General features: G+C 41.7%; 1 protein-coding gene across 2 annotated transcripts; it reads right to left on the bottom strand.

Moving 5' to 3' along the window:
• Positions 1–1,917: 1,917 nt before the first annotated feature.
• On the bottom strand, positions 1,918–24,297 carry ttll11 (tubulin tyrosine ligase-like family, member 11). 2 transcript variants are annotated; one of them, XM_035608507.2, is made up of 10 exons: positions 22,518–24,297; positions 18,558–18,657; positions 17,909–18,042; positions 15,423–15,713; positions 15,008–15,292; positions 13,709–13,804; positions 13,523–13,635; positions 6,874–7,116; positions 5,342–5,448; positions 1,918–3,911 (listed from the first exon to the last, which is right to left on the bottom strand). In XM_035608507.2, the coding sequence occupies exons 1-10, from the start codon at positions 23,058–23,060 to the stop codon at positions 3,604–3,606; spliced, it is 2,220 nt and encodes a 739-aa protein (XP_035464400.1). In that variant the 5' UTR covers positions 23,061–24,297; the 3' UTR covers positions 1,918–3,603. The 2 variants fall into 2 exon arrangements, with proteins under 2 accessions (XP_035464400.1, XP_035464401.1); XM_035608508.2 differs by having other exon boundaries at positions 22,527–24,295.
• Between the last annotated feature and the right edge of the window lie 376 nt (positions 24,298–24,673).

Raw genomic sequence — 24,673 nt, forward strand, 5'->3', positions numbered from 1 at the left:
TCGTCTTCACAGATCGGCCCGTCAGGTGAACCGTCTCCTCCTCTACACCAGCATCTACTTAGCGTACTTATTATTGAGAAACAACCTTCTTCAAACATTCTGGCTGTCCGTCAGCAGTAAGAGGCCCCGGCAACCCGAACCAATAATATAGTCGGACCGCTGCTCACTTCTGTTGCGGCCTCATGCATTCGTGTTGACCCTTCTCGGCCTTCTGGTACATGCGCGCGCGGCACCATATACTACAATCTCCTTATCACGAGAAAACAGGAGCTATTGTTATCTAGAGATAACGGAATTGCAAACAAAACTGCATGCACGGCGGTTTCTCGGCTTCCATACTAACGCGATATAAAACTTTATAACGATTTTAGTAAAAACTAATTTCAGGAGGTCCATCTGCGAGACAAGGCCACAAACAGGAGATGTGGCCTTTGGGGGTTTTGTCACTTGGTAGTTGCTAGTTTTGCAGTGCAGTTATATAAAGCAGTTGCTGGATCTCAGCTCCCAGCTGATCCCAAGTGTATTTTAAACATATAACACACTCATGGAAACGAAAAGTCAAATCCATAAACAATAAAACACACTCACGCTCAGGTCCAACACACACAGCCTTATTCGGTCTGGAATGGCCAGCGGCTGTTGTTGGCAACCGTCACATAATGAGTCAGGTTCTTTGACCGTATGACGCTTCTTCACACGTGCTGCAATTACAGGAGCACGGTAAATGTGGCCGCCGCTAAGCAAAAGTAACATAATTCCCCTTCAAAATGCCCTTTATGTTAGTGGATCTGTGAGAACAATCCGGCAGCATTTTTTTCAAGATACAGGGGGAAAAAAGTTAAGACTGGAGGATGTTTGTTTGACATGTTGTAGTCGTGTTCCTAATTTTAGTATTGAGTATTTCTTGCACTTTCAGTAACAGACAAGACAAAATGCTTCATATGTACCTGAAACCAGTTTAGGAAATTTAGATGGAAACTAAAAGGTTGAATATATCAATATTTTTGGCTAGGGTCAGGCGCCTGTTGAACGACTGGGCAAAAAAAAACTTGTGAAGACTAAAAACACTGGAGCAACAACGAAAAACTGGCGTTGGCAGCATCTGCGACAGAAGGTCGAGGACACATTGGCAGATGTTGGTGCTGGGAAACATAGCGGAGGTCTCACAACAATGAAAAAGGAGCTACAGTGTTTCAGGCTCGTCCATCAGCCGGCTACAGGGACTGTACTGTAAATACTGTAGCACCAACTGCCAACAGAGCTGCAGTAGTATAACATAATTCCCTGTGACAAACTGTGGCCATAGGGGAAATCACTCCCGTGTAAGACAGCATTGATCTACTGTACTTACAGAATAGTTTAGGCTTTGTCTGATTTCCTCTAACAGATTTCGATAATCAATAGAGCCCGAACGATATGGATTTTAAGGGGCCCCAATCCCAATATTACAGAGTAAAACATATTCATCACAGATATATCAGTTTATATACAGTATATGCATAATTATATATATCCCAAAACATGGATGTTGTTTGCTATCAAACCCTTATAACAAAGACATTTAATTGAGGCTTGATATTTTACAATTTAACCACAAACTGCATTATAAATAACTATGAATAAAAAGTCAACACAAATACAACAAAATGTAGAATACGAATAAAGAAAAGGAACATATTTTATGCTTAAGGTAAACGTAAATGCACATCTTTTCTGCACTATTTGTTGTTTTCCAACCGCCGCTGATCTGTAAACAAAACGCCAATACCGATATGTCTGTCTGTATGTAAGAGGCACATATCGTCCAATTTTATTATATTATATATGTATATATATAATACAGCATTATATGTATTTAATATTGATTATTATTAATAATCAAGGATAAGAAGGTCTGGCCACGCCAACACACAGATCTTCAGTTGAAAGAGCAACATTTAATTTTTTTTGCAGACAATACATTCCATTCACATGACCGATGCCTGTTTGTAACCTTATTAATCTACTTCATGATATTATACTGCAGAAAACACGTGAGTCGTACAGTTTGAGTCCTTTACATGTGAGTCACACAGCGGGCTGCTCTGCAGGAGAGTCAGTGATACGCTACAGAGTTCTGTGTGACACGTCACAAATAAATCTGTGTCGGCATGTGACAAGTTCACAATCTCACACACAAGCAGGAAGAACAACATGGTTGAACATTAAGAGCATTCATGATTGAATCGTGACTGCAGTGAAGGTCATTTGAAATGACGGCGACCTCTCCGGTTGGCATCACGCACTCGTCTAAAGCACAAAAGCTGTGGGGCTGTTTTAAGAACCGACGCTTCCCCTTAAACTGTGAAACTTTGGTTCTGTGCGATTACATGTGAAATAATGAAACTCCCCCGTGACAACTGTGTGAAAAGGAAGTCATCCTAGGAAGTGTTTCTCAGAGGGTCTGAGGCTGCCCGACGGGAATAGCTGCGGAACTGAAAGAGATTAAGTGGCGGCGTGGCCTTTTCCCATTGAATGCTTCTTAAAGGGGCTGGAAGCGATTTTGGACAAAGATTGATCGCTGTTGTTGTTTAGGGCCGAAGCCTAACGGAGCAGGACAACGCTAACCACGAGGCTAAAACCCCTGAGTCGTAAGCGCCTGTCGCTAAAACGTTTCTTAACGTGTCGGGGAGTGATGTGTACAAACTGCACACAAAGTGTTGTGTGGTCCGCATCATTATTTTTGTTCTCAATTTACAGAGCCAGGGTTGAGTAGAAAAATCCGACAGCTAGAGGACCGTGAGGAAATGTTCGCTGAGTTTTACAAAAAAAGTATTAGATTAAAAATCGCTTACTGCCCCTTTAACTCATCACTGATGGGCTCATGGAGCTGGGACGCAGCTGAGCCACAGGCTGTAAATAGGCTTCCAACATACAACTACACACAAATAAATACAGTACAGTACTCACACACAGACACACACACACACACAAATGCTCAGTCACCCTCACATCCATTCAAAGATTCAAAGATTTTTTTGTGCAAATTCAAGAATATAATCCTCGTACTAAGGACACTCCCTTTGTGATTTGTGATTTGTGTAAATCTATTGAAGTGGGGGCATCTAATGTTGTTCCTGTTTGTCGCTGTGTGTGTGTGTGTGTGTGTGTGTGTGTGTGTGTGTGTGTGTGTGTGTGTGTGTGTGTGTGTGTGTGTGTGTGTGTGTGTGTGTCACCACACAGCGGCAAAGGGAAGCAGATAGCTGCCCTGTAGAATCAGTCGGAACATTAGAAGCAGCCATATCCTCCATCTCCTCCTCCTCCGGCCTGGACCACACTGCTCATGCATGATCTCACCAGGAGGGGAGAAAGAAATGCACCGACCGCCTCACGTTCCCACCTTCCGCAAAACCCCTGCAGACATCTTCTTCCTCTGAAGAAATAGCAATCAGGCCGAGAACAGTCAGCCAGCAGGGGTCAAGCGAGTGGTTTTCTCAGCTCCCGTCATCCCACCCTTTCTAAAAGAGAGGCTGACGGGAGATGACACCTAATTTCCGTGCTCCCGCGGAGAAGGCTACAGGCGGTTGTTTGGGAGCTGGCTGACTAGCTGTTGCTCCCCCTGCGTCAGGTCTCCACGTTGGCGCGGAGTGTGCGAGGCTTGAGTCTGTGATGCGGCCGGCAGTCCTGGCTGGTGGCCCTGCGCACGGGAGCCGGGGAGCCGAGGTGAGGTTGGGCGAGTGTCTGAGACCTGACGGATCGCGGCAGCGCCCTGCTGCAGCTCACGGAGCGTCGGTCATCGACGGCCATCTGGGACTCGAGCTGAGCCTCGCACAGCTCCAGCAGTGACCCCACCTGCTCCCTCAGCAACAGGGATTTGAACCTGCGACCTGCCATGAAGAAAAAGGCCTCGACAAACGCTTGTAGTCCCATCCCTGAAAAACACAGTGCAGGTGAGGTGAGGACAACGTTTCTGCCTTCTCTTTGTATTTCTGACATATGACTCAGTGACAGACACTGACAGCTATAAATGTTTCCTGGCTTTTCATATAAAAGCAGAAGTCGTCCCAGCTGAAAAGAGAAGTTTGAAAAAAAGCAAGGAAGCATTTCCTATTTTTCCCTCAATCGGTCAGAGTTAGATGGGAAGACCAACATCACTCTGATGTCAGTAAGCTAAATGTGGCGCTAATGTGAGCTATCATTCGCTTAGCTTAACATAAAGACTGTAACTGGCTCTGACCGACAACTGCACAAAAACCAAAGTATAAAAACACAAATTTGCTGTTTTACATAATGTCCTAGACGCTCCCAGCGAAGAAACGAGTCCATCTTCTGGATAGATTGACTAAGTCAAATATTATGTATTAATGAGAGGAAGTTAGAGATGTTGTTGGGCAGATTTAATTACGTTGGGACAGAGTCAGACTGCACACATCCCTAGCTGCAGCCTTACATTAATAGACAGATATTTTAAAAAGTTCTCAGTTTGCTTAAGTATCCGATTTCATGTTCTCATGTATGTCATATATATACAGTGGATTCCAAAAGGCCATTTACTTAAAAGACTTTTGTCATTTTCACATCTCACTTTGTGGCCAAGGTCAGAGTGACTGAGGTCAAAATATTAAAAATTAAAAATTTAAAAATAAGAAAACAATAGCATGAGCTGAACAGGAGCTGAATTTTCACCCAAAAGTTTCTTTCATACTTTCTACTGTGGCCTCTGTTATTGTCAGCACAGAAGAGGGAGGGAGACCAAATTTGCAGGAAACCAGTGAAGAAAAAAAAAAAAAGTGAAAACGATTCACACACGACTAACATGGTGAAAGTTCGTAGGTCATCTGCTATAGATTTTGAAATCTGTGTCCTCATAAAACGTTACGTCACAACCCCCCCCAAAATAACATGAAAAAGAACATTAAAAGTTTTATGCCTCTTCCCAGTTCCCACCGAATCCTCTGGTGCACACACCCACAGAAGTAACAGACCCCGACTTCAGCCTCCCTGAATACGCATTCGCTCATTTTCCTTTCAGCCCAAAGTCTCGTCTGTACAGCGCTTCCCTCCCCGCGCCACGTGATCTCCATCCGCCCGCCCCACCTCACAAACATTCCTCGCGAGGTGCAGTGTCTGAATAATTCATGTCTGATAGTCTCTTTGCTGTCACATTGTGATCTCGCCTCATTTCAATTATGGGAGCACAGTGTCGGAGGGAAACTGACAGAGAATGACAAGCAATTATCTGTGAGCGCATTACTTGCTCAGAGTCTCAAGGATACTCGGCTGTATAGCATGTATATAAATATGTGTGTGTGTGTGTGTGTGTGTGTGTGTGTGTGTGTGGGTGTGTGTGTGTGTGTGTTACCTGCTTCTCTAGAGTCAGGCACCGTCCCTGACCAACGACGTGTAATGTCTATGTAGAGGATGTCCACCGAAGCCATGGTGAAGTTACTGTTGCTCAGTTTGCAGGTCCTAAAAACAATCAGGACATATTTAATATCTGTCCACATATTTTAAATTTAAATGTGACTGATATCAGCAGTGCACTTCAACAAGCTGAGGTCCAGGACAAGATACTGTATCTTCTATATTAGTTTAAGTTTTCAACTTTACATGTGGCGAGACATTGAAATGCAGTTTAAATTCTAACCAGAAGAGCAAAAGCAGTGAAGTGCAGAGCAACATACATATGTATAGAGATGTAACAATATAACTAATACAGAAATATACAGTAAGAAAAATATTAGATATATGGAGGGCATTGAATACAATAAGATATACAGCATTTTCAGCAGTTACAGTAGAAGTTTGTGAAGATTCAATATAAACAATAATATTTAAAACATTTAAATCTAACAGAACACAGAAAGAGGAAAGCTAATATTCCCCACCTCTACCTCCACAGTATAAAGAGACATTTGTTAACTTGGCAGCACTTTGGACATTTATCAAGGACCATGTACAAAAAAAAAACATAACTAGAGAGAAAAGATTCATTGAACCGGAAGCTAACAGCTAATTTCCATCTGTGATATCTGGGCAGTTTAATATGTAGTTCAATAATAAATCGCTATTGGCAGGAAATATTCACTTTTTGCCAGTCCATGGAAGTGGTGAAAAGATGATCTTTTGTTTTGTTTTCGTATGGAGGAGCAAAGGAATCATAAAATATTCACATTAATGAATCTGAAATCAGTATTTTTTTACTTCCCCCCCCTAATAACTACTCCAACGGATCAATCCATTATTGTCAAGTAGTCAATTACTAATAATTCATTGTTGCAGGTCTCTTAGTTGATGTTGTCTCATCTTATCCTGACTCATATGGTCGCTGCAGATAAAAAGGATCTTTCAGTTCTATTAAAGTAATACAGCCAAAGTCATACACATCCAACTTGGCATATTGGTAAACTAGTAATGTACATGGCTTTTGTAGAACTGCTCATGTTATATTTTGCAGTATGTTAAACAGTATAACAGGTATATATAACAGTATAAAAGGTCCTAATGCAGAACCACATATTAACACGTCCAGTTATGTCTCTCCGTCCGCTCAACCAACTTCCTGTTTCTTTCAACATAAGTGTATCCTGCAATATATTCATCAGTTTCTTTTTGACGTCCATCGTGAAAGTGACAAACAATTCCTGTTTTGCGTGTGTATCGCATATTTCGCCACTTCTCGCGTGTGCTGTCCTGACAAAACGTAATTTAAACTCCTTAAACTCCTTCCTTGTCCATATCCGTCTTAATTTCACAATGAACACGTTAATGTTGACTTTCTTTCTTCTGGACCTTGCTTTCACTATATCCATTGTATTTATGTTTTACTAGGACACGATTAGCAACAGCTCTGGCAGAGGTCTGAGGATTCAGTCAGATGAATGTGATGTGTACCTGATAAAGGTTCTGAAGGCGGTGGGGCCCAGACGCATGTTGCCCTTGACCCCGAGGAAGCGTATGAACAGAGATGCGACCCGCTCCATCAGCCGCAGGGAGTTGAACTGTTTGGTGTACTTGGGGTAGACCTGCTTCAGACACAGCGAGGGCAGAGCTCCGTCTTCCGGGCTCCTCTCCTGCGTCTCTGCCTCCATTTGAATCTCCTCCTTGTCTTCACACCCTCCGGCCCTCGGTTGGGAGCTATTGTTGGTAGAACAGGAAAAAAAAAGACAGACATTCCTTTATGAATTTGCAAGTTGACCCGAGCATTCAAACCGGTAGCAGTGCAGGCTGCAAGTAAATCACTACATGTACTTTTGTGCTGTCCAGGGTTGAGTAACCGTTTTCAGGCTCAGCAGGACAGAAGCACAAGACCATAAACCCAATCCAGAGAGCTTTTGTCAGCCGAGTTACAGACAGCCAGGCTCCTGAGGTAGATAAATGCACCAAGCATTTCACTTGAGTTGGCACTTACAGGCCGACTTGGCTGGGGAGGGGGGGAAGAATATTATTGCATGAAGGACAAATAACAGTCTTTTGACTCCTCCAGTCACGTTTACCTGCAGATACATCTGCATCTGTGTTATTCAGCATCTACAATTAAGAAATCAGTTTTTAATTCTCATAAAAGTTGATACTTGGATTCTTGTTTAGGTAAAACAAAGCCCAGAAAGGAAGGTCACTTTTGTTGTCTGCTGTACTTTAACTCAAAGTACTGCACCCAGGTTCTAGTCTGTGTAGGAGACTTGCATTAAAGGGGCAGTAAGAGATTTGGAGAAAGCTCATCTCTCTCTTCATTGTCGTTGATTTTATTGCACTTGTTGGGCCTTGAACCCGCTGCCTCGGGTATGGGAGACCGACACGCTAACCACGCGACCAAAACCCCTGAGTCCTTGCGTCATATGCTAGCAAGTGTCTTCAGGTGTCGGGGAGTGATGTTTACAAACTGAACACGGTGTGGTCAGCACAATTTATAGAGCCAGCACTACCCAGAAAAAAAGGATTATTTTTGCACACATAGAACCGACAGCTAGCGGACCGTGAGTAAATATTTGCAGATTTTTTTTTTTGCATCGTGTGAGTGAGACCCAGATTTAGTCAACTCATGTGAACTGACTGATGGTGGACACATTGAGGTTTTAAAGACATCATGTTTAATGCCGCGAATGAGAGAGAAAAACGTTAAGAAGCACTAATGTTAGTTATTTACTTTACTTATTATTTACTTAACTAAGGTTATGGGGAGTCAAAACTATGACACACAACTTGGTTTCCAAATATATATATATATATATAAAAAAACTTTACAAATATATTTGAGGTGGGAAATGCATTAAGCATGCCTGCTGGGCTAGACCCAATGTGCTATGGTGCAAAAATTGAATGTCAACAAAAGATGTGGCTTTTAAAATGTCAAATATTCTCTGGTGTGAAACTGTAAACTGAAGAGCTTCTGGAGTTGAGTTTTTCTCACAGATCAACTAGATTAATAAATAATGAGAAATAATTATTAGCTGCAGCCTTGAATGGTTGTCAGGTGTGACACTTTTGCACCTACTTCAGGTCACAATTCATTTCTTTTAAATCTGCCCTCTGCACTGTGTGCGCATCTCTCGCTGCCTGCTGTTGTGCTTCTCCCGGGGAATTTGGTTCATCTCATAGAAAATGAATGGGCACTCGGTGCGTCTTTACCACCAGGACTGTGTGGGTGTACACTGTGCTGACCTGACCTCGCCTTCCCCCTCCTTTTAGCTTCGTTGCGCCTGTTACTCTACAGCTAAATCCACCTTTGTCTTTCTTATTAGTACGACATAGTCACAGTGTCATCAAAGATCTCATCGCCCAGAATAAGGAAAAAAAACGCCCGTGTGGGTGCATCAGGTTACTCCTGTGGTCAACACCTCTTTATAAAGATACATAAGCAACAAAGAGAAACACAGGGTTAATTTCACATCAAGGGCATACAGTACTGCTGGCGATTATGAGGCAGTTTCTCCCTCCATGAATTAGTAAGCAGTGTGAATGGCGCGGAGAGGGCGCTGCTGAATGTTTAATAGAATCAATCATCCCTCAGCAGCCAGAAGGACACCACCCACATCTATTTAGACGGGACAGACGCGGCTAAAAGCGGACACGTCTTCGACAGAGGCTGACAGGCAGACAGACGGTGAAGGGGAATGTCTACAAACATAACCCGCGGACGGGGAGAAGGAGCCGATGCAGGCAAGGCGAGAGGGTAAAAGGTGAGGGATGGCAGGTTATTAAAAACTCACTCGGAGGGCGTCTGCCAAATGTTAGCTGAGACTAAGTGAGGAGGACTGAGCCTAATGCAGCTGTCATTAACCTGTCTGAGTGCTATTCCTGGTCTTCTGCTGAGGAAATCTTCAAAGCTACTGTGCACCATCTAAAGTCCTCAAAATGTGCCAGATGTGTCAATGACAAGCGATTAAAGTGTTTGTACACTCATCTCCATTCCAGAAATCAGAAGTTGCCCTCCCTCCGAGCATGAGTCACACAGAACATACAAAGAAGAAACCATCTCCCGCGGGTAAAAATAAACTTTTTGTACGTGTTAAAAGATTTTAAAAATCCGTTTCACACTTCCAGACACCCACAGGAGTCAGAAAGCGTTTCATTCAAAGATTTCCTCACTAGAACAATGGGAAAGTGTCTAGTTACCTAAGACTGCACTCAATCCACCTTAAATCATTTTTATGTAGATGATGCGTTTGTTACACAGACTGTATAGAAAAATAGACGTAGTCACTGGGTCTGTAAAATTAAGCCAACACTGAAGTGCCTGAAACCTGTATTCTCTGGAATCACCAGCAGAGGACGACTCCCTGGTTGCAAAAGGAAGTCCGTTTCTATAGAGGACTAGAAAATGATTCTACTTCTCACTTGATTTATAACGTCAGTAAACATTTTATGGTCTCAATTTCTAGACTCAAGTCTTCGTCAATACAGCATAATGTTCAATTTGTAAATTGTTGTCTCATTTAGAGTCAAATATAGCCCTGTGGCGTGGATACAGCGTGATTGACAGCTGGTCCTTCCAATCGGACTTGGTTCCACTTGGTTCCATATTTTAAAGGTATGTTCACATATGAATATCAGCTTTCTGTTCTCACCTTTATTCACATACACCCCTCGTAATGGCTCACAAATCACCCTCAGAGCCACGCACAGGGGATTAATGAGCGAGAAGTACATGTCACTGATATCATCACACTCTCCTTATCACAACTCCCGTTTAATCACGCCTCCCCACTCCCTCTCCTTTTTTCTGCCATTTTATATTTACTTAACTTTCTCATATATGTTCTCACTCCATCTCCTTTAAACAGAAACACATTTTTTTACTTGGCTATACCTTTGTGATGTGTGCCTAGTCAGTTCTCATCTCTTTCTTACTTCATTTTGTTGAGTGAAATTCATACGCGGGACTGAATTCGGTCTAAACTCCGCGTTCTGAATGACTGAATGCCATCCATCTCACCGCAGAGCAGCTGTCAGCGACCGCCACACAGGTGGATTTACTAACTCGTAGACCATTTGTGCACTAAACAAATCACTACCTCCCACAACAGCATTGGGGACATTTTGTTTGTGCTCCGTTAATGATTCTGACAGCTCTGGAGAAAAATAAAAAGAAAACAAATTAGTCATCCTCAGTAAAAGACATCTAAATCTATGCATGTTAATGGCATCTTAAATCATGTTTTAATAAAAGCTATAATCCTCAGAGATGATAGACATGACAGCATCAAAACTCTTCAAACACCAATCACAAGACAAGTCTGGTGCAAGATGGTTCCCCCTTTCTCATACCCATTGCTTATTCCCCTTAATCAGCCCCGTGACTATCCCTGATCAGTTATCGAATGTTCACACGCACTTTCATCTATTGTAGATATTGGATTCTACATTTAAGTGCCACACAAATGGCGTGATTTAAAATGGATAAAATTCAGTGTAGCATTCAATGTCGTGAACACTTTCCATCAAACAAACATGTATGTCCAATGCTCGTGCCTTTGTGCCCATGCAAACACACACACATACGAAGAACAATCTGTGGAAGTGAATGATTAATGAGTTCCTATCTAGGGCCTGCGTCGCTGGCTGCAGTAATGATTACATTTTTCAGAGCATATCCAATCTGAGGGCTAATTTAATAAACATTAGCAAAAGCTAGTAGGGAAATAATTAGCATACCCCCACCCCCGCCCTCAACCATCACACACTATCTGCACAGCTGACAGGACACTTCCCTGCAATCACGACCTGACATGAATACTAAATCTGTGTGTTTAGGGTGTACTGTTTTCAATTGTGCTAAACCGAAAACAAAATCATTACTAGAGCTTGATTTAATTATACTAGTGCAGTGCCCGTTCAACACATGGCCGTTTGAGGCCCCAAAATCCAAATAGGCATATTGGTCGCGTAATCTGACATAACCACCGTGATTATAGTTGACATTTTAATGTCGAAAGTCCGTAAACATTGTAACGTTGTAGTGAATTGTTGCAAATTAGAGCTCGTCCACCTACACCTGCAACCTGCACCTACAGTAGTAGCCATCAATCATGCTGTATCCACGCCCCCAATGCATAATGTGCTTTATTGTGTATTTTTTTTCTAAATGAGACCATAATTTAAAAAAAAATGATCTCATGTTGTGTTAAAGAAGACTTGAAACTAGAGATTGACATTATAAGTGAGAAGTAGAATCATTTTCTCATAGACTTCTATAGAAAATGACCTATTTTTGCTACAAATGGAGTCGCCCTCTGCTGGTGATTCTAGAGAATAGCGGTTTCAGGCACTTCTGCCTTGGCTTCACTATTTCTGGACCTGGTGACTACGTTCATTTTTAAGGACAGTCTATGGTCTGGGTCCTACCACTTGTATAAGAGAGGACACTTTACTGCTAACTCCTTGCTAATCAATCTCATCATTATCATCATTTCGTAGCCGAGTATGGACTCTCTGATCATTAGCTCCACACTACTTTAGTCGCTCAGAATCCAGATCTCTAACCACACTCCCTATAAACCTCCAGCCCATTACCTGACTTCAATTACTTGCTGTTCCATCTCATTATTGTCATTTTGCACCACATGTTGTTACTGTTGGTCAGCATTGGTCAGGTTTTTTTTCCTTATACTTTTTATTCCAATCATTTCCACCCTGTTTAATGATGCTGTACCTTTCTACAAACATAAACATGTAGTTATGTTTAAAATTCTAATGTAGCTTCCTTCACAACATAAACCTTGTCGTTGTGGCTGTCACCATGAGTGGTGCTACATTTTTATAGAGGCACTGAATAATATTATATTTAAGATCACTGACCCTGTTTCTTTCCCTATGCATCTTGCCTGACTGCAGATTATAGATACTCTCACACTGAGATATTTAATTTTTCATATGTTCTTCCACTATTTAACTGGCCTGTGGAGGCTCAACGTTTGGAGTTTAAGTGTCAGTTTGCTGCTACAGTAGAGCAGTGAAGTAAATGGACCTATTTAAACAAATATTTTACAGCACAATTACAGATTAACAATACAACAACTATTACTTCCTTAAATCAATAACATACTCGTAAAAAATAAAATAAAAAACACTAAAAGGCCATTTGTAAATGTAATATTTCATAATAGTCACAGTGTCGCGAACTGTGTAAACTGTGCCACAGTCACAACTATATTTACTTCATCTGCCAGTGATTTTCTTGAAGGTTTTGAGGAACCCCAACCAACTCTGGGCCAAAAGTTTGTGTCAACAAACAATTATACATTATATATTAGACTGAAGATTTATGGGTCTCTACAAGTATGTAGTTGTATGCAGATAGAAATTTGCTGAAAGAACAGAGATGTATATGTGTATGCTGTATCAAATTGTAAGTGTAATTCATTCATGGATTCACAACAATGTGGTTCTGCTGATTGGAGCTAGACGAAAATGTAGCAATGCAGGAGGAACGAGGATTAAACATATTATAGGCAGATTACATCAATATGTTACTGGTCATGAATATAATAGTGAAGTGGGAATTATCCCTGAGCAGATATCCCTCTCACTTGCAGAACAAAGCAGATCAAATACCTGATATAGAAGTTAATCTGCAGAAGAGACGAGAAAGGAAGCGAGGGAACGATAGACAAAACGAGAGCAAGACGGAGAGAGAAAAAGGTGGTGGAGATGGTGGTAGAACAGAAACAGTAAATCCTCCTGTCACAGTAAAAAAAACGATTGAGAGGAGGGGGGTGAGAAAAAAAACACACACCCCAGTGAAAAAGGGGATTTACTGCCAGGCACCACCAAGGACCAGTCAGCCAGAGAGATTGAGTCACCAGACTTGTACAGTAAAGTGTGAATTTCCACCATGGCTCAGCTGAATTTAATTTTTCCATTTAACAGGCTTATGGAGAGCTGTTGAGTGGTGCAGAGCCGGGCTCTGAGGACGGATGGGCACAAGAAGGTATCATGTCCTTAAGTAGACTCTTCAGACTAGCAGACAAAGACCGGAGGCTGTGAGAAATTACACTGCAGTCAGAGTGTTTACTGTGTGATGTACATGCGTGTGTGTATTTACACCGGAAGTTTCTTGTGGCCGGGATCCATGAGGCGCAGTGTGTCCCTGATCACACACACTTTGACCTCTTCATCCACCGGACTGGGAACAAATTCAAAAACTCCTGGAGATACCTGGAACAGAGAGAAAGAAGATCATAATAACCACAACACTAAGAAAAATACAGATGTTGGCATTTCCTTTTACCTTCATTTCGTGTTCTATCCTCATACTGGGGTTGGAGTTGACCTCAAGTAAAACTGGCTTCAAGTTCTTCATCAACAGGATGTCAAAACCTAATATCTGAGATAAAAAAAAAATTAATCCTTGATTACATATGATTTGTATTTATATATTGTTATAAGAAACAAAAAACAAAGCTGCATCTGTTTGTCACAAAAATATGCAGGATTTATACTGAAAGTGAGCACAATTATACCTGAAGTAGATTAAAATGATATGTTAGCCACTAATAAAAAAAGACCATATCATATTCAAATAATAAACACAATTTGCATTTGAACCTCACTGTACAAAAAAAGTTATACCCAGTCTAAACACAAATTTTTGAAGGTCGAGGTGAAAATCAATCAGGAAAATACAATGGGTGATTGATGAGTTTGTGGCCTAAGGTAGAAAGAGAGGAATTATTCAGCTTCCATTCACATGCAGTTGAACTCTTTGATCGATTACGTAGAAAGTTTGATGTTGATAATGTTTGTGGTATATCTGTGTTTGGTTAATGAAAATTCAGCGTTCAAGTCATCTGCTACCTCAGTCTCAAGGTTGTCCACAAGGACATTTCGAACGTGGCAGAGAGAGAGCCTGGAAGAAGATCGCCCCCGGTCACATCAGCAAGTGTGTAAATGTAGGGCTGGTCTACATTGAGAAACAAATGTGCTACATTTTCACAAAACTGGCTCCTTCTAACTCAGGTCATTATCATTTACCTTTTGTGGTATAGAATTTAAAGTTGGTGGAAAGTACAAGTCATAGGTGCACTGGGCCACTCTCCATTACTTCCTTGAAAAAACTGAATTTGTGTTTATAATTTTAGGAACCCCAGATGAAAATTTACTTAGTTTGATATTATAAGCCAAGCTCTGAAGTTATGAATCGTGTTATAATGATTTGTAGATTGATTTATGGACATATGCAGACGGACGGAGCCTCCTGTCCACACCCAGAAGAATTTTCAACAATGGTGGCCTTTTTGAGGAGAGACTGTGAGAGTTGGTAGGAAACTACAAACTCAACGCAGGAGCTTTTGCCTGTTTCTAGACATCAGAATTTCTTCAACTGTCACCATGTTGGTTGTTGTCAGAAACTCTTGACTGTGCACTGCCCTCTAGTGGATCTTTGGCTTAACAACAGTGCCAGCATAAAGGACACATGGAATTGTGTGGGCATTGACGTTAACATGAAAGGGACATATTTATTTTCGTACAAAAATAAGGCTCAAGGCTAAAGTAAATTAGCCTTGACAAAGTGTTAGCCACTACACACCTGGAAGCACGTGGGTCCTGGTTTCCCAGGCGGTATATCAGCCTGATAATAGACTTTAAGTTCAGGCACCACGGCAATGACAGTTTTGATGACAAGAGCGATGATATCCGACCACACCCTCTTGATGTCTACGCCTTTGGCTGCCAGCCGGTACAGGACGCTGGAGAGAGTGCGCTTGCTGCCTGTGCTCTGGCTGTCTGAGTGGACAAAGTTTCCGCTGTGGATGTTGAGGGAGTAGTTTGTCAGGTGCATGTAGACATGGCTCATATTCTTCTGGTTTGGCTCCTACACAATCAGAATAAGAGTGACCTTAGTTATGTGTGTGCCGTTAATATTTGTACGCGTTTCATGGCATCAAAGCAAATTGATATCTTCAACGTTAGCCTGCCAACATCAGCGGCACTGTCATGACTACCTGGTAGGGCTCGGTGCAAAAACGTGTTAGGCCTTCCTTGGCAATGTAGATCTCCAGCGGCTCCAGAGACTTTATCAGCACATAGAGGCGGATATCAAACTTGAGCTTGTCAATGAGTAATGGCTTCTGGATGTACTCCTGCACTACGCCCTGTTTGGCTTGTGAACATGCCGTGAGCTTTGGGTCGCTGGGGCCACGGATGAGGTAGATGCCGTCGCCCTGAGAACCGCCGTCTGGCTTGACAATGAAGGTGGGATTCACTGTGGCATCGTTCTCCTTCACCATGCGAATCTACAGCAGAGGCGGGAGTGAGAAAGAATAAAGGTTAAGAAAAAAAAAACTGTGATCCTGAGTGAAGATATAGATGCTATCTGAAGTTCATAAGGTGTCAAAACAGACAAAAATCTAATCCCCAAGGAATAGTATTAAAGAAAACGAGTAATTTAAGTATAAAATAAGTTCATTGTTCTTCTTCTAAACTTAAATATTGATGAGTGAATGAGGCTCGATTACATGACAATAAACTAAATAAATAAAGTAAGTCAAAGAGGAAATGTTCAACTAGGATACTGGATATTTTTCCTTTTGGCTCAGTTTTAACAAACTCTTCTTTCTGTTGTTTTATTGTAATCTTTAATAGCAGAAACTAATTGGCAGGAGAGGAGAACAACGTGACACCAACCATTGTGACAACCCTTGATTACAGAGTGAGTCCCTCACTGTGCAATATGGTTATATAAATACCCCAATTCAACTCCTCGCTGCACTACATCCATATGAACCAGATCACAGCTTCAGCTAATCCTCATGTTGAAAGAGTCTGATTAAAATATAGATGCATACATTAACATAGGAGTAATTTCCACCCTAACAGCTAAAAACATCCATCTTTCAACCAACACCATATGAGATGCATGTAAATTCAAAAGCCTTACATTTCTATTGAGACTTTTTATGTAATAGTCATCTTAGGTTGCATGCTTAATTAATGAAGGGAAGCATCTGTTTAGTGGGAGACAGTTTCTTTTCTGGAATCAAAATAGTAATATTCTGGTGCCCCCTGCTGGACATTACATACAGCTGCAATATAACATTTTCAGAACCATTGCTATTGACCATCGACCATTTATGATCATTCACAAAGGAAAAAAGCTCAATGATATTATTATTGCTAATAAAAATTGAACCAACACCTGCTAAAATCAGTTCAAATGTTCTTTGTGGAGAAAATCAAATACTGTAGCTTCAGGTTTCTGTAATTACACCTTCACCTTATTCATAACTTCAGAATCACCTTAAATCAATGTCGTTGACGAATAGAAATCTTTCACTCTGTTTTTTTTTTCCATGTCTGAACATAAATACTTGTATAAATGCGATACATTGTCACTTTATTTATGGCACACTTGGTAACTGTAACAGGCTTGTTCACAGTACTCAACCAGAAAAAAGCAGATGAGGGAAACTCATTACTTCCTGTATGTTCTTCACTGCTCTTCCCTCCCTCTTATGCGTCGACACTCGCTAACTGTAATTCTGTTACAAGGTGATTCCGCTGGCTTCCGCCATGTGTTGAGGAGTGCCAGACGACTATAAAGGGTAGTGCGAACTGATGTGTTAGTCTGTCGTATGCCCTCAAGGAAAGTGAGCAATGAAGCGAGCACATGGAACAAAAATTAAACAAGAACACTACTGTTGCACTGTAGTGTGGTGAGTATCCACAGCAAAGGGATAGTAAAGACAGCAATTGAATCCAATAAAATTCTGTGTTCAATAACAGCTTTACCGATTGTTTTTGTATGTCGTTTATTTTTGCCTTTTTAAATTTGTTGCCTGACTTTTGTATTGTTTTGTGATACCATAAAGTTATGTGATACCATAAAGCTTACATTTCTTAAAAAACTGGCAACATTTGTACGTTATTTTTGTACTTTTAAAGTGTAAAAGACTTGTCTTTAATCTTTTGTCTCATGACTTGCCGATATCTCAACATTTTCTATTTTTGATGGCTTCTCAATTCTGCTCTGACAACACATAAGCTGTGTCCCAAGTCAGGGGCCGCATTCGTCAGCCTTCACAGTCTACTCGGCGAACAATGGCGGGTGGCCTGTCTCGGCTGCCTAGACTGCGAAGGCTGAACTGAAATGAGGCGGTCTGGTCTACGGCTGATTTGCGTTACTGTTCCAGCGTGTTCCGCCCTTACTGCTATCACAACGGAGCTGCAGTTGCCCATTGTACAAGAAAGTCTATAACCATTGCGCAATGAATCATGGGATAGTGTGGGCGGGGGGGATCGGGAATGGAAGGACTCATTTGTCGGCAGTGTTTGAAGGGAGCCTTCAAAATCGGACAGTTGTGTCGCTATGGCAATCTGTTACAAATGTGAGGCGGCATCTGACTTATGGCCACCTCAACATCTTTTGACTTAATGTGAAAATGATTAAAGACATTGTGTATTATAATGTATTTGTGTTGCACATTTATACCTGTGTGGAGAACTGCTCGTACTCCTCAGGTAGGATCCATGAACGGGGATAGAAGTCGTACTCTTCTGGGAACAGCTCCTGCACCGTCCGCATGGCCCGACTCAGGTTGACCTTCCTCAGCATTTCAATCATCCCTGCAATGCGCAAAGCACCATTTACAGAGATGCAAATGAAAATGCACTTGGAAATTATAAACACGATAAATTGTATTCTTGTGCATTTGTTGTGGGAATGCAGCTAGTTTTACTGTAATCAGATATATGCTACAGATGCACTTCCTGATAAGAAAGTTTCCATGCTGAAAAAGCAGATAGACCTTGTGATAAGATATAACTTTACACAACAATAAGATAGTGGAAGATGGGTGCATGCTAGAAGGTGAAGTAGATCTGGATTTACATTTCTTCACAACAATAATCTCTAGTCTCTAAAGTAATGAACATTGCCATGGCATGAAAAGGTTAGCATTGGAGCACTGAGGATCAGGAGGGCTTTAACTAAATCCCTCCTGTTGTGATAGCAGAATACCGAGTACACATGAAGTACGGCGAGCTGCGATCAAGCCATCTCTCCACTTCCAGTTCAACAGGCGTCAGTATAGGGGGGCTTCATGTTGTAGGAGAGGAGACAGGCAGAAGCTGTGAAATACCTGGGAACTTGTTCACCTGCCCTGAGACAATACTTTCATTATCATGGAAGGAGATCCCGTGCCAGTGGATATCACAGGCCGCCCGTCTTCCCAGAGGATACTGAAGATACACAGAGAGAAAGGTGAAAAGAAGGAATAAAAAAGATGATCTTCAAAAACAGGGAACGGTTAATTCAGAAATAATTATTTTTGCATCTGTACATGACAACAAAGGTTTCATCTTTAGTATGACTCAGGGAATTGGAAAGGTGCTCGTCCTACGGGTGACCCCGGAGTGCGAGGATAATCTTGCCTAAAGATGGTAGGACGTGCGTGATCTGTTGTGTTGAGCTGGGAAACAGGAGAGGAGTGATACCATAAAAGGATTTGGAGAGGGAGGAAATCCTGCTGGCACAAGGCACAGCTTTTGTACACGATACCTCTGCTCCTGCCCACACTCAAACACTCAAAACCACACAGTTTTGAGTGTGGTTTTGCACTGAAAGTGCAAACATTTTCATGTTTGCACTTTCAGCACATTATTTTGGTTTAATTTCTAAACTAATATCAAATAAGAAAAAAGTATGCCATCATAAAAGAGTTATTTTTTACTTGCACAATCCGCTTTTTATCAAGTGAAACTCATTTTGAAACGATTGTTTGATGTCTGCTACTGGATGTTTCCTCCTGTGCTCTGTAAAATCTCCCTTCATAAAGTTTACACTGAATGAATCAGTCGTAATTTTGGCCTCGGCAGATCAATAAAACAGCGGATTTCTTCAGTAAGTGGATGCATCACAAATACTCTTATACACATTATACTCCTGATACTGAGTATCATTTTACTTAAGTGATTGTGGTAAAACTCCAACTAATTGTAAATGTTAACCCTGTTCTGATACATGTGTCTAAGACACTCAGAACTAGGCCTGTCACAGTAATTAACTTATTGACTTATCGCACGACGAATGAACATGAACTCGATCGTCTTCCATTTTCCATCGATAAGAGCCATTGTGTTTACATAAGAATGAATGTCAACAACATTCCTGCCAGTCGCGCCGCTTCTATCATCTCATCTGCTCTCGGTGCAGCTCACACACTGTGGTATTGCCATCTGCTGAATGACTTGCATTTAGGTCAGTGGTTCTTGAACTTTTTGACTTGCGCAAGCTCATGTGCGCCAGTAGAAAAAATCTTAAGATTACAATAATATTGTATATCGCAATCATTTTCCGGGACAATGTATCGACCAACAAAAAGTAGTGGACGGTCATCAGCGAATGGTCACCACTGCTCAGTTCCACCCTGACACGACCAATCACACTGTCCAGGTACAAGACTGACCGGTGGCAGAAATACATCTCATTACTGTAATGCGTGATTGTGAGAGCGTGTGAAACCCTGCTCAACAGCCAGGATTCTATAAATACTGCCAGAGAGGTGCCAGCGTATAACTGTCTAATCACATCAGGGAAGGAGGTCAAATTAATCAGAGTGGTTTCTAAGTGATCAGGCCCACAAACAACCATCTATAGTGTGAGTATGCAAAGATAGGTCCAAGTTCAAGCCTTTGTGGACTTTCGGGTATTGTGCGTGTACCGTGCCGCTTTGTCAATGAACACACTTTACTCACTGAAGAACTGTATCTAAACTTAGCTATTAACGCAAAAGAGGAAGGATATTTATGTTTCATATTTGATCGATCACGCCTCCAGTTAAAAGACCTTATAATTTCTGTTCTTCTGTTAATTTTTCAGGTTATTGTTCTCCAAATATGCTACAAGGACGCATCCAGATCACAACTGCCAAGATGTCCTTTAAATCAATGTGCTTTCATTCAAAATACCAGCTTCATGATGAATTCTATTAAATAATACCAAGTCCGTGATTAAATGCACGGTTATTAGTCTCATTTTCTGAAGTTGGCACCAAGACCCTCGGGCTTGCCATTCTCTATCTCTATCTCTCTCTCTCTGCCTCAAAGAGGACTTAGAGTCTATCGGATTAGAGGAGCTTAAGGCTAATCATTTCTCACTGTTTAAGAGTATGCCATATGTTGAAAGTCAGCTGTGTCTCGGGCCAGAGAATACTGCAGATGTAGAGACGCAGTAATGTGGATGTAAACTGACTGCAAAGCCAAATGTACAGTCACTAAAATGAACTATAAACTATCTACTATTTAACCAACTATCTACCACCACATGTTGTAAATTTTCACCAATCTATGTCCATTTCATAATTGATAAAACAAATTTTGAAAGGCTACTTGGGTTTCAACTCCTTCAGAGCTGTTGACAGGTACTTCTCAAACTGATACAGGATCTATAGCAACCTTGACTTTGTTGGGGGCGGATCGTGTGGACAAAGTGTGGTAACATATAGTCCTTCCGTCTCCTGTTTCCGATACCAGACCTGGAAGGGTTTAAGTGTCACTGCGTGGTCATCGGTGATAAGCAGAGTCTTTACTTCACCCGTCTCATCGCATTGCCCGTCTTTACTCCTCATGTATAATAGAAGACCACGTTAATAATGGCTGATAGAAGGTATAAATTGCATCACATTCAAACCCACCAGATGAAGTTTGTGGCTCGGAGGGAGAAGAAATGGATCAATTAGCCCTCTCATAAATCTTTTAAAGGTAACTTTCATCTGCAGCCATTCTCTGTGTTTTTATAGAGGGATGCATTGTCAGCTTGTGGCTGGGTTAAAGGTCATCGGGGCATCTAAAGAATAATTTGCCACGTTTTCTATCAACAATTTGTTCAACACACTCTTTGGTAGAGAACCTGGAAATAAATGTTGAATAGAAAAGGTCAACAAACCATTACACTCCTAGTATGTAGTCATGTAAAACATCAAATGCAGAGGTCAGAGGTTAATTTGAAGGGTGGATCAAAATGTAGGGAAGCTGAGCTGCAGCATAGTTTCCATTGATTAGAAAGTAAATATCAAAATAAAGACATACATGTTAAAACATTGTCTTCACAAGTGCAACCTTTGCATGAAAGAATTTGATCATATACGCTCAAGTATGCTAAACAAACACTTCTACACAGACTCAAATTATAAGTCTCAACTTCTGAAAACTGTTTTGTGATTCAGAGACACTGCTTCTCATGAAAATTCTAATTTTAAACTACAGAGAAGAAACACAAAACACTAAACTGTTATATAATCTAGTCCTGTTAAAGAACAGATTAGGGATTCCAAGGGGAGGCAAGCTAATGTGAAAACCATTATTATTAGATTGATTTGAACTCGTCTTACTCAGTCAGTGTCTTTTTTACAGCTCGTTAAAATCTCCAGTTGTTGCTGGTCACATTTTCTTCTTGCTCTTCCAGAGACACACAAACAGTAAGCCTTTGCTCATGTGCAACTGTGACCTCTCCAACCCTAATCCAGATCATCACACATCAAGAGGACAAATCATAAGAGAATATTTAACCCCACCAAGGAAGTTATGTGATTAGTTTACTTTGTCTGTTTGTTCCTTTAAAAGGTTATGGACAGATTTGCATGAAACTTTTTTATCAAAGATAGGTCTTGGCCATGAAAACAGATGATAACATTTTATAGGAGTGTACAGCCTACTTAAATGAAGCTTATGGTCAGGTCTTGTGTGGTATATTATGATTGTTAGAAAAAATATTCATTCCCAGCAGGCATTAAAGCAGATAATTGTTCTATTTTGAGCCATTCAAATGGAGGCTTTCATTGAATTAGAATCCCTCGATTGCTGAAGTCATTGTTTAAAATTCCCTGCATGTAGGGGGACAAAGTGCATCGCAGACGGTGCTTGTGTTGAGTTTCGAGGGGGAAAATTTGCAAACATATGGTTCTTAATGAAGCACCGATGCACTGAGCAGCTTCTCCTGACCGAGATGTGCACTGCCGCTAAGTGAAGCCTGCACACCACATGTAAGAAAAGCGTTGCTCCGAGACATACAGCAATATAAAATGAAAAAAAGAAACTCTCACATAGCACACCTCTTTCCACTTCAACTGCTTGATGCTTAACTTCAGCGCCTCCAACGAGGTTTTGGCTTTCGACGTATCCACTGTCACTGGCCTGCTCCTCCTCGCAACTTTGAATCCGTCCTCACGCGGATTCTCTTGGATGTGTTTGGATGCATGGATGGTCACACAGTTGCCATTGGTCTCTGACTTGCCCTGGAGCATCTTCCCAGTTTCTTTGAGGTGAAGGCTCCGCTCGTGCTCTTGTCCGTTCAGGTTTTGCCCAACACGGGCAGAAACTACAGACCTGTGCAGTGGCACTTCCGTGCTGTCTTTGCCACAAGAGCTCTTGTCATCCTTTCCCTGCTTGCTACGAATTTTCCCCCTATGTTTGGAAGTGCTGGGGGTGCTGGGTGCCTCTCTCCCGGATGTGGGGATGCTGCAGGGGTCCGGGGGGGAGGACTGTGGCAGGTGCTCCTCCGTGGCCACACCATGCCTCTCTGCGTCCCCACCGACTGTTTTCATTTGCTCGAGCTGACACTTGACTTTCAAATAATGATCACTCATTATTTGAAAGGCAACGAGGGTCGTTGCTGGATGGGGACACGGGGACACGGTGGCACCGCGGAGAACAACAATCCAGCTCCGGCGAGCTAACGTTCCTCGGAAATAATGCGGTACGCATCTCTAGCTTAAATGGCTAACTGGAGAGGGACGAGCCATTCGCTCCGGCGAGTCATTAGAGCGAGCACGATGAAAGGCAGCCCGTGGATACGTGTCCACAGTCTGCGACGTCACCTCGCTGGAACACGGCTTGACATCTCAGGCTAAAGCGGTGACGCTAGCTAACGCCTCCAGTCAGCTGACAACGATAATTTGATGAGCCACCTCGAAACGGCTAGTGGCTCTCACAGGCGGGCGTTGACTTCGTCTAGCTGCTAGCGGGGCAGGCGGCACTTGTAGCCAACACCGGTGCTAGCTGCTGGAAAAATTAGCTCAACCCGACGTTAGCCTGGCAAACTTCATTCAGCTAGCATGTGGTTCAACCCGACGTTAGCCTGTCAAACTTCATTCAGCTAGCATGTGGTTCCGAGGCTGTTGGCACGACAACCATGCGTCTCATGACAGACTTTACCTTACGCGTACCTGTATGTACTTTTACAGCGTTGCTGAGATGGTCCTCGGCTGAGTGTGTGTGTGTGTGTGTGTGTGTGTGTGTGTGTGTTATCGCCCCCGTGTTAAAGCAGCAGCAAAAAGCAGACCGGAGGCCCTGGACTACGAAGCAGGTTCTGTTCTAACCGGGGTAAATCACCATAGTAACGTATGCTGATGGCGATAACCTGAGATCAAAGGGAACAGAGGCCGTCGCCGGTCCTACGGACCAATCAGATCACTGGAAGACTATAGTCATCATTCTACGGCATCCCGACGGGGACAAAAGAGTTTAGGCAGGGCAACGTGACAAATAATAAAGCGCAGCGGATTATTGAGCTGAACACCGACCGCCCACTTTTAGAACGGCTCCTGTTCCGGAAGTGCATTTGCGAGTCACTCACTCCATTGACGAGATGAAAAACGACCATAAAACATCTTATTCGGAGCAAAAAAAGAAGGAGAAAATAGAAAAAAAGAGGGAAAAGGTAGATAGATAGATAGATAGATAGATGGATAGATGATTGATAACTTAATGATCCCGAGGAAAATAATACATTGTCTAACCATAATGTACACTAATGTATTTTTTTTTTTACAAGCATCATGCAATTGATCAAAATGTTCATACCTGAATTGGGCCTATGATAGTAGGGCAACTTAGTTTTGGCTTTGGGGATATTTACAAAACAGTTGTTACAAAGAAGAGAAATACAAGAAAGACAAAATAGAGGAGTTGACATTTATATGATAGACAGATTATCATGCTACATACTCCCCCAAAACATTTAAATTTCCAATGCATAAAATTAATGAATTGTATTTTTTATTATTAATATTCTAAACCATAGGAAAAGAAAAGGATTAGATTAATGCAGAAATGACCCATCATGTCTAGATTTAACATTAGTATCTAGTGATCCAGCATGTTCATGTGAATGGAACATAAATGTTACTTCTAGTATTGGAAATGATTATTTAGGATTTTTTTTTCTTTTCTGTTAATCTCAAAATTCACGCCCAAGAAC

Source organism: Scophthalmus maximus, chromosome 20, assembly GCF_022379125.1.
Source record: "Scophthalmus maximus strain ysfricsl-2021 chromosome 20, ASM2237912v1, whole genome shotgun sequence".
Lineage (NCBI taxonomy): Eukaryota > Metazoa > Chordata > Actinopteri > Pleuronectiformes > Scophthalmidae > Scophthalmus > Scophthalmus maximus.

What these genes read in the sequence shown, in the direction of transcription:
- ttll11 (XM_035608507.2), bottom strand. Translation starts at nt 23,060, where the DNA reads ATGAGTGATCATTATTTGAAAGTCAAGTGTCAGCTCGAGCAAATGAAA. An exon ending in AGTGGAAAGAGGTGTGCTAT is followed by an intron (nt 18,658 to 22,517) that starts GTGAGAGTTTCT and finishes GTGTATCTTCAG; the next exon opens with TATCCTCTGGGAAGACGGGC. An exon ending in GGCCACAAGAAACTTCCGGT is followed by an intron (nt 7,117 to 13,522) that starts GTAAATACACAC and finishes TACCAACAATAG; the next exon opens with CTCCCAACCGAGGGCCGGAG.